This window comes from Drosophila takahashii, chromosome 2L (genome assembly GCF_030179915.1).
Source record: "Drosophila takahashii strain IR98-3 E-12201 chromosome 2L, DtakHiC1v2, whole genome shotgun sequence".
Lineage (NCBI taxonomy): Eukaryota > Metazoa > Arthropoda > Insecta > Diptera > Drosophilidae > Drosophila > Drosophila takahashii.
In genome coordinates, this window is record NC_091678.1 from 30,013,008 (window position 1) to 30,027,610 (window position 14,603).

The following is a 14,603-nucleotide window of genomic DNA, read 5'->3' on the forward strand; positions in this document are numbered from 1 at the left end:
TAAATTGTTATCGTTGATTTTGTGTAGAAAACTATAATATTATCAGATAACATTAAATGCTGTAGTTTTGTTGTAGTTATACCGTTACACGTAGAGTAAAGGGGTATATTGTATCGAGTCGATCTAGTCATGTCCGCCTGTCCGTCCGTCTGTCCGTCCGTTTGTCTGTCCGTTTCTACGCAAACTAGTCTCTCAGTTTTAAAGTTATCTCACTATGGGGAATTTGACCACTTTTTTTGGCCAATATTAATAACCAGCTCAATTTTAAAGATATCAAAATAAAACTTTAGCAATCGCATATTCTGCATGAATATCTTTTGGGTCTGACAACTATATCATATAGCTGCCATAGGAATGATCAGATAAACTTTGCTATTTTTAGAGATAAATGCATAAAACTTGATAAGTACTGTTCGTGAACGCTTGCAGCTTTAATCATCTCTAATATATAGGCGCATAATGCCATCTCTATTCTATTATATATACTTTAACTTATGTACAAGAAAACATGTATACATACAAAAAAATCTCTTTAGTTTCTGGCAACGCCGCTAATTCTGCGTCGATTTGCGAAATTGAATTCAGTATCGAATAGGCTTCGCAACTGGCAAGAATAAAAATTAATACAGTCCACGCACACGCAACTCAACTCGCCTTATTTCTGACCATATTGTTGGTCCTTCGTTCACGGATTCTTGGACAGTTAGTGAAGTGGTTTGATTCTCAGGATAATTTTTTGCTATGGAACAATTAAAAGCATTTATGAAGAGCCGTTCCAGGCTCAAGGCTAACATCACACGTTGTCTCTCATGGGCAGAGCAAGCGGAATCTGCAACACAGACAGAGATCACCACGCGCATACAACTTCTCCACGATGTTTGGAAGGAGTTCAACGAGTTCGGCGATGCCATTGCTGTCCACGAGGAAGTGGAAGGTTACGTCGATCCGGAGATCGATAATGCGATTTACGAAGAAAAGTACCTAAGGGCGATCGCAATTCTCAAGGACAGAAGTGATGCTCTACAACCGAGTACATCTACAGGCATTACGAATGGCAGCAACGGTCTGCATTCCAACAACGACGCAATTGTCAATTTGCTGCAACAAAACCAACAACTATTTGAGCGACTGGCTGCAAATCAGGCTAGCTCGAGCACGCCGAATTTAGGTTCGGTATTCGCGGCGAATTCTAATCAGAGCGAATTGCGAAAAATTCAAATCAAGCGGTTCTCTGCCAACTACACAGAGTGGCCCTCCTTTCAAGACATCTATGAAAACACAATTCATAACAAGCTGCATTTGTCCAACACACAGAAGTTCCACCACTTGAAAACACTTCTTGTTGATGAGACTGCCAACTTGGTACGGCACTTGGCCATTACGGAGACTGCTTACAACACTGCTTGGGAACGTCTTAAGGAGAGGTACAATCGTCCACGGCACATTGTAAACTCATTTTTGGAACAGTTTATGAGCCTACCAACAACTACAAAGGTAGATGCATCAATTCTACGGAAGGCGTCAGACGGAGCAAACGAAATTATTCGCGGATTGGATGCGGCCAACCAGATGGGACGCTATTGCTGGATCATCTATCTGGCCCTGGAGAAACTTGACGCTGACACGCGGCGCAGGTGGATTGAGCGCAGCATGGACACGGATTCCCCAACTCTCGAGGAATTCTTCAAGTTTCTGGATTCTCGTTGCGAGGAACTGGAGCTGAGTAAAAGGGAGCTTGCTACTGGTGGCAAAACAACAACACATGCAGAAAAACCAAAAAGGGTCACACAATCGATGGTTGCGGTTGAAAGCAGTGGCTGCACCAAATGTAATTCTACAGAACCTACTCTGTACAGCTGTCAGCAGTTCTTGGATATGTCCGGGATGCAGAGGCGATCCTTCGTGAAGGAGAAATCACTGTGCTACAACTGCTTGCGACCTGGTCATGGGGTCAGCAAGTGCAAGTCGACATACAAATGTAGGCAATGCAAGGGAAATCATCACTCCCTTCTTCATGTCCAAGCGAATCCACAGGCTATTGGGAATCTTGCCCAGATACCAAGGGAGGACGAGCGAAACACAAGCGCGTCCAACAACACATCTGTGACTCTCAGTCATTTCGCCCAAGGAGAGGGCACTCAATCAGTTGTATGTGCACAGGGCACTGCAAAATCTGCACAGGAATCGGAAGTTAAGCGAAGCATATTACCAACTGCCATGGTTTATGTTCAAAACGCAAAAGGTGACCACGTAACATGCCGTCTCTTATTGGACACGGGCTCAGAGCTTTCCTACGTATCCGAGCGTTGCATCCAAGCTCTCGGATTGACACGGTCGGCATCACGCATCTTGGTTACGGGAATCTCTTCGGTGAAAGCAGACACGACCAGGGGATGCAGCACCTTGCACATCAAGTCTCGTATCTCCGGGGATCAGTTGGTTGTCTACGCCCACGTGTTAGGCAGGATCACTTCTTCGCTGGAAAGGCAAAACATCGATGCATCGGCGCTCAAGGTTTTCAAGGATCTGCAGTTGGCGGATACTAAATTCAACACAAACTCACCTGTTGATATTCTATTGGGCAGCGAACACGTATGGTCAGTGTTTACTGGACGAAAGATGTACGATAACAAGGGTAATCTCATCGCCATTTCTTGGGTGTTCGGATGGGTAATAACTTCATCGAGTCCAAGCAACGCTATTGCACTGACTACAACAGTGGACATAGGCGCCACGCTTCAGAAGTTTGGGAACTAGAAAACGTTCAAAGCAGCGCAAAATTGGAACCGGAGGATGATCAAGTGGAGAAGCACTTTCTCGCCACTCACAGTCGCGATGAAAACGGGAAGTATATCGTGGAACTTCCATTTAACACTGAAAACCCCGAATTCGGAGAAACTCTACAAGGAGCGCTCAAACGCTTTAAATCGGTTGAGCGGCGACTGCAACAGAACGAGCAGCTACGTACACAGTACGTACATTTTATGAGGAAGTACACAAATCTGGGGCACATGCGAGAGGTGCCACCTGAGGAAAACTCTACTGGAAATCAGTTTTATCTACCACACCACCCAGTGCTAGGTCGGAAGCTACAGGTAGTTTTCGATGGATCATTTCGCGACGCCAATGGTAAGGCTTTAAATGACACCCTGTTTACAGGGCCCAGTATCCAGCGCGATCTATTCTCTGTGTGCCTTCGTTTTCCAATGTACAAATTTGCATTCTCAGCGGACATCGTAAAAATGTTCCGCCAGATATGGGTCAACGAAAAACACAGAAACTTCCAGAAAATCGTTTGGAGAGAAGATCCATCCGATCCCATCAAGCATTTCCAATTGTGCACGGTAACCTACCGCACCATTCCTGGCGGTGCGAGTGCTGGAACAACTTGCTATCGATCATCAAGAGGAATACCCAAATGCGTCGAAAATCCTGCTGGAGGATTTTTATGTCGATGACGTTCTTACTGGGTCAAACAGCGAGGATGAGCTACTTCGAAACCGAAACGAGCTGGTTCAGCTGATGTCTCGCGCCAACCTTGAACTCGGAAAATGGGTATCGAATACACCATGCATACAGACGAACGATGGCGACACACAATCTGCACAAACGTCATTAGTAAAGGTTCTCGGACTGTACTGGCATCCTGAAAAAGACATTCTAACGTACAATGTCGGTCTAGCTGCAAATCCTGATTGCTCAAAGAGACAAGTCTTGTCCGACGTCTCGAGGATATTTGATCCTCTCGGACTCTTGGCACCCATTGTCATTCAATTCAAAATCCTTTTCCAAAAGCTCTGGCTCTTGAATTTGGATTGGGATGACCCACTCCCAACTAAACTGGCGGACAACTGGCTGAAGTGGAGAGCAGATCTGGACACTCTTCAAAAATTCCGACTGCCACGATTAGTTCCCAACGACCCGGACAACATCGAGCTCCACGGATTTTCGGATGCTTCAACCAAGGCGTATGCTGCTGTGGTGTACAGCAGAGTTACAAATGACGACGAATCCATCTCGGTGTCCATTGTGGCTGCGAAAACAAGGGTGGCTCCACTAAAACAACCATCCTTGCCACGTCTGGAACTTTGCGCAGCCCTTCTCCTCAGCCAACTGATTCGCTCGATCACATCTGGATTACGCCACAAGAACATAACCGTTTTTGGCTGGTCCGACTCTTCAATAGTGCTCTCCTGGCTATCGTATGCGCCAGCCCAACTCAAGACATTTGTTGGAAACAGAACCTCGGAAATCCTTGACAGCATTCCAAGGAGTGCTTGGCGGCACGTAGATTCCAAAACAAACCCAGCTGACTGTGCGTCCAGGGGACTGATGGCTGCTGATCTCATCGACTTCCATTTGTGGTGGAATGGGCCTCAATGGCTACGGGACAATGATCAGTACCTGGTAAAGTTAAACGATTCACGGTTCGGTTTATCTCTTACAGACAAACGCATTCAAGGAGAAGTCAAATCCAACTGTTTGGCTACTTTGACAGAAGCAACACAGATTCATATACTTGATGAACTAATCGACCGAGTCTCTTCTTGGATTAAGCTCGTACGCATTGTCGGCTACGTGATGCGGTTTATTCAACGTACTCGAAGTCCATCTCGCGAAAAGATATCCAGAGCGCTCTTATTTGACGAGATCAAGGCGGGAAGGATTCTTTGCATAAAGCACGCACAAGGGTGTTTCCAAGACGATTACCAATTGCTCCTCGGTAAAAACCCCTCAAGAACCGATCACAGCTGGTCAAACTGGCACCCATAATGAAAACGATTTGCTAAGGGTAGGCGGACGACTGCACCACTCGCAGTTGTCAAGGGATGCAAAACACCCAGTTTTGCTACCGAAAGCACATCGCATCTCAAAGCTAATACTAGAACACGAGCACCGAGTGAACCTCCACCCTGGAGTTTCCTCACTTTTTGTTATTGTTCGGCAAAAATTCTGGATATTTGGAGCACGGAATCTAATTCGAAAGATAACACACGACTGTTTAGTTTGCTTTCGTCAACGCTCCCACACATCTCAGCAACAAATGGCTAATTTACCCAGCGTACGCATTACTCAAGCGCTTCCATTTATACACACTGGTTGCGACTATGCAGGTCCAATCCTTCTGAAGGATGCAAAGGTTCGGAAGCCACGTATCAGCAAGGGTTACATATGCCTATTTGTGTGCATGGTCACCTCGGCCATCCACCACTTGCAACAGACCTGACCTGACTTTCTTGGCTGCCTTGCGGCGCTTCATATCCTTACGTGGCAAGTGCAGTAAGATCTACAGTGACAATGGCACAAACTTTATTGGAGCTAAGCGATCCCTCGACGAGATGCAAGAATTGCTTTCTTCACAAACACACAAGGACACCGTTTCAAGCACACTAGCGGATGATGGTATCCAATGGGTACTTATTCCCCCAAGAGCCCCTCACTGGGGAGGGAAATGGGAGTCGGCAGTTCGTTGTGTCAAGCTACATCTGCGCAGAATCACCGGAAACTCAACGCTCACCCTTGAACAGATGCGCACGCTTCTTGCTCAAATAAGCGCAGTGATAAATTCACGCCCCTTGTGCCACACACCGGATACGGAAACCAACTACCTATCACCCGCTTACTTCTTAATCGGGCGACCTTTAACCACAGTGCCAGATCCCGATTTGAGCCACATCCCAGTGGGCCGATTAGGATATTGGCAAAGCATCCAGTCTATGCTTCAAGGATTCTGGAAGAAATGGCATCAGGAGTATCTGACTACTCTGCAGCAACGTCCAAAATGGACTACCTCAACACCCAACATCTCCACCGGTAACGTTGTGCTCGTAAAAGAGTCCAATTTACCACCGGCATCCTGGCACATCGCACGGGTTATGGAAACCTATCCAGGAAAGGACGACCTCGTTCGAGCAGTCAAACTGAAGACCCAGACAGGAGAGATGACCAGACCGATCACGAAAGTAGCTGTATTGTCCCATTCAGAAACGGTGTTTCAGGGCGGGCCGGGATGTTCGTGAACGCGTGCAGCTTTAATCATCTCTAATATATAGGCGCATAATGCCATCTCTATTCTATTCTATATACTTTAACTTATGTACAAGAAAACATGTACACATACAAAAAAATCTCTTTAGTTTCTGGCAACGCCGCTAATTCGGCGTCGTTTTGCGAAATTGAATTCAGTATCGAATAGGCTTCGCAACTGGCAAGAATAAAAATTAATACAGTCCACACACACGCAACTCAACTCGCCTTATTTCTGACCAAGTACCGTTTTAATACAGTATTAAAACCACATATAAAATTTTGTTAAAAATGGAAGAATATTTCTTTTAGTTTCATAGAACCGAAAATTCTCAAAGCTTACATGCCATTTCTTTTATTTTTTGATACAGTTATTGCTTTTTTTCTTTTTACAACCTCTTAAGTCCGTTTTTGTTCTCAAATGGTAGCGGTAAGTTTTTTTGCCTTACTTTAGAAGACATTTCAAATGTATGTCTATTGATATCTTTCTTCCACAGTGCAAGCAAATGGGCATTTGCAAAATTCGAGGTTATGATATAAAAAACTAAATTTCTCCAAGAATCGTAAAAAGTGTATTTTCTGACATTCATTTTAAAGAGAATTCCTTACTCTTTAATTCCCAAAGGTTTGATGGATGGACTCCGCTGGACTCGCTTTGTATCTCTTTTTAAAATTTGGTTTTCTTTAAAAATACTCGTGTTAGACCGGTCACAAAATAATCGATTACAAGAAAACCACGATTAATTTATATCACACAATTAATCACACAAATACTTAGTGCACACTACCATCCTTTGAATTAATTCAAAAAAACTCTACTCAAATTGCTTTAAGACTCTTATTTTCAGCAATTAAATAGTCTCAGCATTGCGTCAAATTTCTGAGGCGTGAAAATGCAACATACAGCAGCTGATCTAACAGCTGTAAGTTAGCAGAGGCGGCCTCTATTGAAATTCCTGAAACGTAACATTGAAGATTGGTCTTCTGTTAAAGAATTCTAGAAAACACATTTTTAGTTTAACGCCTTTAAAAAAATGGTGTATAGTGTATTAAATAGTGTATCGGCTTGAAACAAGTTTTTATCATTCTTGTCTAATATTCTAATATTATTATTATAAAAAATATATATTTTACTAATTCATTGGTTAGGTGGAGCATGCAGAGCCTCCGGACAGGATGCGTAGATGTGTGAAATTTTCCTTGCGCGAAAAGGGAGCTCATCAAGATAAAGTAAATACCTATAGTTTAATGCTCACTCGGTGCAGTTCCAGGGATTCCAGATTCAGGGTGTCTATTTTTTAGTTTTGCCACTGCAACAAAGTTGCCTGATAGAGAGACATAGCAGTGTCAAAAAATTCAGAGAAAAATTGGCTTACTTTGCTTGTTAATTGTGTGGTGTGAAAAAAGACTTTCATAAATCTGAAAATTGAATTTCCTTGCCAAGGTATTTGCTAACGTAAATTAGCTTAAACGTTTGCTTTTATGTGTCTTGTTGTCCAACTGTGAACTGTCTTATATGTGTATCTTTATAGATTTGAGCTAGCGATTGTGTTTGTGTTCGTGGAGTATAACTTCTCGTCCGTACTTTAATTTGCCTGCCGGGACAACGGAGCGATAAACAAAAAATGGTTTTCTCGTCCTTATGTTAGCGCAGGTAGCGACAAATTTTGTCTCGGTACTTCATCCACCGTGCAAAATTTGTGCGGTTGGATTGTGCGCAAGTGTTGCCAGACATTTGAGCGTTGTCAATCTGGTTCCACTCTTCATTCGAAAACAGGTGATTCTATTTACAGTTAAATATAAATCTAAATAGCTAAAGTCATCCAATTTATTTTAAAATGAATTCACGAGCGATTTGTCTGCAGTGCGAACCTATCGGCGCAGATATCAAGACGAAAGAAATTACTTCCAACATTACAGTGATGAAGAATTTGTTAAAAGTTGCTGTGGCCACTTTTAGGTAATCGATAGATTTTTAATAAACCCGCAAGCAGTGTCGTTAGACCTGCCAACTTAGCCATGTGGCATGGTATGATGGTCACCCGGGTCAACGACCCGGAATATTTGACTTTTGAAACAACGGATTTCTGACTCCATGGCTGGGCGAAGAGAAAAAGAGCGACAGATCAAAAAAGTTGAAAGTCGAAGAAGGTCATTTTGGCTGCTGCGTTGCAAAGTTTTTTTTAAGTTTTAGAGAAGTTAAGTGTAAGCGAGCTAACGAATTTTAAATCTCCTTCAACGACATCGTCGGTTGCGGTTTTGGTGACAATAAGGATCCGGGAAGTAGCTGGGAATCAGAAACGAGTAACCCCTTGAGGTGAGTGGTCGACGTCCAGGAGTGAGGCCGTGCTTATTGGCTTTTCCTTCTAGGCTCGACCAGACCCAGTGAACTCTGGAAGAGATTAGCCAGGACAGGACGGCTGACCTGGCTCAGATTTTATTGGGAGTCCATATCCAGTCGGAAGTCCCACGAGGAGTGACCCTAACCTGGCACTCAAGTTTTGTGAGACGGTTGCATAAGCCGGTCTTGGTAGTTTTCGCCGTGGAAGACCGACACGCCTCCCAAGTGGTGGCACCGGGAGCCAATAGGCTTCAGTAATTTTTTTTTAATTTTAAGGATTTTTATAATTTTTTTATGTTAATTTTTTAATTATTTATTTGTGTATTTATTTATTTATTCCATATTTCGGCCTTATTTATTTATTTATTCCATATTTTCGGCCTTTATTTATTTATTTATTTATTCAAACCAATCCAGATATATATATATTATTTCAAATTTATTTCGAAAATTTCTTTAAGTGTGTGTTAGTGCAGTTTTGTGTAATTAAATCTATCAATTGCTAGTGTCCCCCGCATCCCCCCTTGAGAGCTCTTACGGGTAGGTTAGATAGAAGATATTTATAAACAATAATAATAATAATTACAACATGCAGAATTAGGCTATACAAATACAAAACGAAAACCCACAACATACAAATTAATGTTCAATAAATTAAGACGAGTATGGAATAGTGAATTTTTATGTGGGGGGAAATGTGAACCGGGTAATGTTTAAGTGAATTGTGTGTATGAGTTAGTTAGGGGCAGCTGCAAAAGGATAATATGTTGCAAGCAGGCTGCAAGGTCGGGAGGGCAATGCACGGTCTCCAGTACACCGGGAGACCAAATCCGTTGAAGCCAAATATATGTATTGCGAGAGGTTTTGTTCTGTTTTTGAATTTTAATTTGAATGTAAACGTGCAGTTTACTGTGTTGTGTAACGTTGATTTTCTGTTAGAGGGTCAGCGTTATATTTATTGTTATGTGTGTGGTGGGCAGGGTTCGGGGACTCACGGCCCAGACTTTAGCTAAGCGGCGAAAAGCCCGAAAACCACTCAGGTCCTTAAACAGGATCATAACAGTATGGCGCCCAATTTGAATAGCAACACATTAATCTCCACAAGGAGAAAAGGATATTTCTGGTTAGTGGGTCTAATTTAGAGGGGAGCAGTTGCTCGAGAGATTGTTCTCTAATAGATGGCCCTAAAAATCAAAAATGTTTAAGTGGCGGACAAGCCTATATCATTTAAAGTATATGTTTTTAAAACACAAGGGCGACGCCAACTCAAATTGATAAAAGAGTTGACTTGCGAACTGTGATATAAGGAACCATAAACTATATGTGATATAAGTCTGTGATATAGCCATAATAAAGTATAGATATAGAAGATAAATTATAAGTATAAAGAATAAATTAATCAGACTGAGACAAGAAGTAGCCGACGACTATGTCAGATGGATTAAGACCGGCATATCGCAATTAGCGAAAAGGGGGAAAGTCAGCATCGACATTATGCAAACAATTTAAGATTTTGGAATACTCGCGGGCTGACAAAATGACAGTAAGCAGAACACATACGTACGGACGGTTAGTAAATCTACATACACATACATTGCATCTTGTTATAGATAGATATTAATATATATACATTGTAAATATAATTAGATAAAAGGGGGAAAACAATACTTTGAATAAATGAAAATTAAAGTAAAATTCTTACTGATTTTTGCTTTTCTGAGAGTCCAAAAAACCCTGTGGCATCTGACGACCGGAGGCGAATTAGTTTAAGTGCTTTGTAGCGATCAGATGGAAGTTCAGGATGACCTCGACTGTCGACAATGTTGTAGTGAGTGGCATCTTGGACGACACAGGATGAGTCCGGCTGGAGGAAAAGAAATTAATTAGTTTTATGTTATATGTTTTCTGGCATTTCTTAACTACAAATCGTCAATCAAAATTGATGATTTTAGTAGTTGAGGAAGCCAGGCAGCAAGGTTTGTTATTAATTCTCGCACATACATATATGGTAACAATGAATATCTAATCACACACACGTCACTTACAATCCGGGGAACTTATTTCCCCCATTACACATTAAATTTGATTGGAAATCCGTCGAATTATTTGAATTTTTAATAGCGTTAATTTGCGTTCTCTATATCCGGAATAATTCGATTTTGGGGTATATGTTTTTGTCTATTTCTGTTGAATATGGCGGATAGAAAGAGTTTAGAGGCGGACCAGGCAGAGCAAGGAGCTGTAGGATTGATACCAGGGACAGAAGGGAGCCGATTGAGTTTACAACAAAGGGGAGTCGTTCCAAGGAGTCTGAATCTGGACCCATCAGCCACTCCGCTTGGGACCTTTTCACAGCTAGATCCTATCCAGGAGCAGTACAGCATGGAGAAGGCCGAAGCACACCGATCCCAAAGTCGCAGAGAATTCCAGGGTATGATCCAGGCCTCCCAGGAACAGATAAGGGTGGATATGACACACCTCATGGATGTCCGGATCGATCAATGCATGCGGGCCGGATTCGCGGACTTGATGAAGAAGTTAGACCTTAAGGATGCAGCTTCAACGACGTCGTCAAACGGTTCAGGCGCTCCGCTGGGGTACTCCAAAGGAAACCTGGGTTTGGAGAGCAACAGGAAGAACGGGCCACCAGGTGGTGAACGAGTAGAGGCAGGCCAGGTACAATCAAGGCAGAATCAGGGACAGAGGGTCGACGAAGTCAACAGGAATGGTCAGGACTATACAGCGAGAAACTCTTGGCAGAATTTTGGGCAAAACGTCGCGCAGAATTCTACGCTTTTGTCCCATATGCGTCCACAAGGAAGGCCAAACTGCGCGAGAAACCTCGGATTCGCGCCAGCACAGGGTTCCAACAACAATTCGGGACTTGGACAATGCAACCAGGCCAGATCACAAGGCGCTGATCCAGGAGTTCCGTTTAGGTATGGTCAGTGCTGGGGTATCCAGCCCGAATTACAAGATGGACGATCCGCAAACTTTCATCGTCAATATGCGCCGATGTACAAATGGGGCTTTAGTTTCTCTGGCAATCGGGTGGGCATGAGTGTCGAAGATTTCCTTTTTAGGGTCGAGCATTTGCAGCAGCGATATGCAATGCCGTGGCCGGAGCTAATGAGGGATTTCCATCGACTGTTAACGGAGGATGCGTCGGAATGGTACTGGTTGTTGATCCGTACTAGACCGCCAAAGTCGTGGGTGGAGTTGCGACAGGCCATGGAGCGTCGCTTCAGCGACAAACGGAGCGACAATGACCGCATCCAGGACATCTTGACCAAACCCAAACGACCCAAGTCAAATGGGTTTCAAGTAGGTCGGTTGGGTTTAAGGTTTGACAAACAAGTCAGGTTACTTGTGCAGGGCTCTAGTTTATATGTCCCTACAGGAGAGAGTACGGCGATATAAAGATGTACGGGATCGTTTGTTTGGTGAGAATCAGCTGGCTGGGATGAGGGTCATCACGATGAGGGTCAAGAAGGCCAGGGAGCGGTTTAAAGGACGTAAACAAGACAGGCGGAAACTACAACAAACAGTGACGGCAATCGGATCGCAGGGGAACGGCAATAAAGATCCCCGTCCATATGCGGTAGTCCAAGTGGCGGGATGCGCGGTGAAAGGATTACTGGACTCCAGGACATCTTGACCAAACCCAAACGACCCAAGTCAAATGGGTTTCAAGTAGGTCGGTTGGGTTTAAGGTTTGACAAACAAGTCAGGTTACTTGTGCAGGGCTCTAGTTTATATGTCCCTACAGGAGAGAGTACGGCGATATAAAGATGTACGGGATCGTTTGTTTGGTGAGAATCAGCTGGCTGGGATGAGGGTCATCACGATGAGGGTCAAGAAGGCCAGGGAGCGGTTTAAAGGACGTAAACAAGACAGGCGGAAACTACAACAAACAGTGACGGCAATCGGATCGCAGGGGAACGGCAATAAAGATCCCCGTCCATATGCGGTAGTCCAAGTGGCGGGATGCGCGGTGAAAGGATTACTGGACTCGGGAGCGTCACTGAGTGTACTGGGAAAAGGATGTAGAGAGTTGGTCAGTAAGCTGAAAATCTCATGGAGACCATTCCACGCAAAAGTGAGAACAGCAAGCGGATCTACACAGAATATTCTGGGAAGAATCACGGTGCCCATCACGTTCAAGAATACCACAGTGAACATGGAACTTATCCTGTGTCCTACATTGGAGCAAGAACTATATCTGGGAGTGGACTTTTGGAAAAGCTTCGACGTAGCACCGGAAGTTTTTAGAATCGAAGAGATCGTGTCCGGTTCAGAAGTTGAAAAGCCGCCAGAACCGCATGATCTGAATGCAGAGCAACAACAGCAACTGGATGAGATCAAGAAATCATTTCTGTCGTTTGAGAAGAATGGACTGGGGTGAACTGGGAAAATTAAGCACGCCATTGGGCTGGTGCCAGGCGCTACGCCCGTCAAGGATCGCCACTATCCGGTTTCTCCAGCAGTCCAACAGCTGATATATGAGGAAATCGATGAGATGCTCCGCTTAGGGGTCATAGAAGGACCGTCAAGGACGCATATCCGCAGCAGAACATAGAGGAAATTTTAAGCAGGATAAACACGACCAAATTTATATCTAGCGTCGACCTCAAGCATGCTTTCTGGCAAATCGAAATGAAAGAAAGCAGCCGGATATATAAAGCCTTCACTGTGCCAGGACGCCCTCTGTATCACTTTGTCGTGATGCCTTTTGGTCTCACCAATGCCGCTCAGCGCCTTTGTCGGCTGATGGACAAGGTGATACGGCAAAAACTAAGGGAAAAGGTGTTCCTGTACCTGGACGACCTGTTGATAGTGTCTCCAACTCTTGAAGAGCACTTGGACACTCTGAGGGAAGTTTCTCAGTGCCTGAAGGAAGCGAGTTTGACCATAGGGCTCAAGAAGTCGCACTTCTGCTTCAAGGAGCTGCGGTATTTGGGTTTTGTCATTGGTGGAGGGGTTCTGAAAACTGATCCTGGCAAGGTAGAGGCTATTAAAAACGTGCCCATTCCCAGAAGTGCCAAAGAGGTTAGACGATTCCTAGGAACAGCCGCTTGGTATCGGAGGTTCGTCAAAAACTTTGCAGAAATGGCAGCCCCGCTGACAGACACGCTTAAAAAGGGAAAAAAGTTTGAGATCACCAAGGAGGCCAAGGAAGCTATAAGGCGGTTGGAGGAAGCGCTCATGACTGCACCTGTTTTGCGACACCCGGACTTCGGCAGGAGATTTTTCGTCCAATGCGATGCTTCTGATTATGGACTAGAAGCTGTTCTCTTTCAAGAAGAGGATGAGGAAGGCGAACGCCCAATAGCTTTCTTTTCCCAGAAGCTCAATTCTTGCCAGCGGAACTATAGCGTGACGGAGAAGGAGTGCTATGCAGCGGTGTTAGCGATAAAACGGTTCAGACTCTACATCGAAATGATGCCGTTCACGGTGATTACTGACCACTCAAGTCTGAAATGGCTGATGTCACTTAAGGACCTTAGTGGCAGGCTGGCAAGATGGTCGCTTAAGTTGCAAGCGTTTGATTTTGAAATCATCCATCGGAAAGGCACGGACAATGTGGTAGCGGATACGCTGTCGCGAACGGTTGGAGAAATTGAGCAGGATGACGAGTGGCTACTGGGATTTGAGACTACTGAGTTCGAATCGGAGGACTACGTGGAGTTACGAAAAGACATAGAGTCCAACAAGGAGCAATTGCCGGATATAAAAGTGGTGGATGGTTTCATATTCAAACGGAATCAGGCGTGTGGTAGTCCCGAGCTCGAAGAGCATAGCTGGAAACTATGGGTGCCGAGCTCATTGAGTCCGATGATGATCGAGCAAGCACATTCGCCTCATACAAAAGCTCACGGAGGGATAGCGAAAACTTTTAATTTCTTGAGACAGCGATTTTATTGGCCCGGAATGGTGGCTCAAGTTCGCAAGTTTGTGAGGGATTGTAAAGTATGCGCGGAGACGAAATCCACTAATATGGGACCACGACCAGGTCGAAGGGTGGGCACGCCTATATCTTTGTAGTAGTGGATCATTACTCGAAGTTTGTGTTTTTGAAGGCAATGAAGGAGACCACGACTGCTGCGGTAATTAAATTCCTGACTAAGGAAGTTTTCAACACATTTGGAGTCCCTGAGGTAATCCATTCAGATAATGGCAAGCAATTCGTGGCGAAGAAGTTTGTGGAAATGACCCAGAGCTACCAAATCAGACA

General features: G+C 44.2%; 2 protein-coding genes across 2 annotated transcripts; both read left to right on the top strand.

The window, feature by feature from the left end:
- Positions 1–762: 762 nt before the first annotated feature.
- LOC123002920 (uncharacterized) lies at positions 763–2,757 on the top strand. Its single transcript, XM_044393663.1, has one exon. It carries the CDS (start codon positions 763–765, stop codon positions 2,755–2,757), a length of 1,995 nt encoding a protein of 664 aa, XP_044249598.1.
- A 78-nt stretch (positions 2,758–2,835) lies between these two features.
- Positions 2,836–6,020, top strand: LOC138914866 (uncharacterized). The gene is made up of 4 exons (XM_070219563.1): positions 2,836–2,971; positions 3,160–3,344; positions 3,409–4,427; positions 5,222–6,020. The coding sequence occupies exons 1-4, from the start codon at positions 2,836–2,838 to the stop codon at positions 6,018–6,020; spliced, it is 2,139 nt and encodes a 712-aa protein (XP_070075664.1).
- The last annotated feature ends 8,583 nt before the right edge of the window (positions 6,021–14,603 follow it).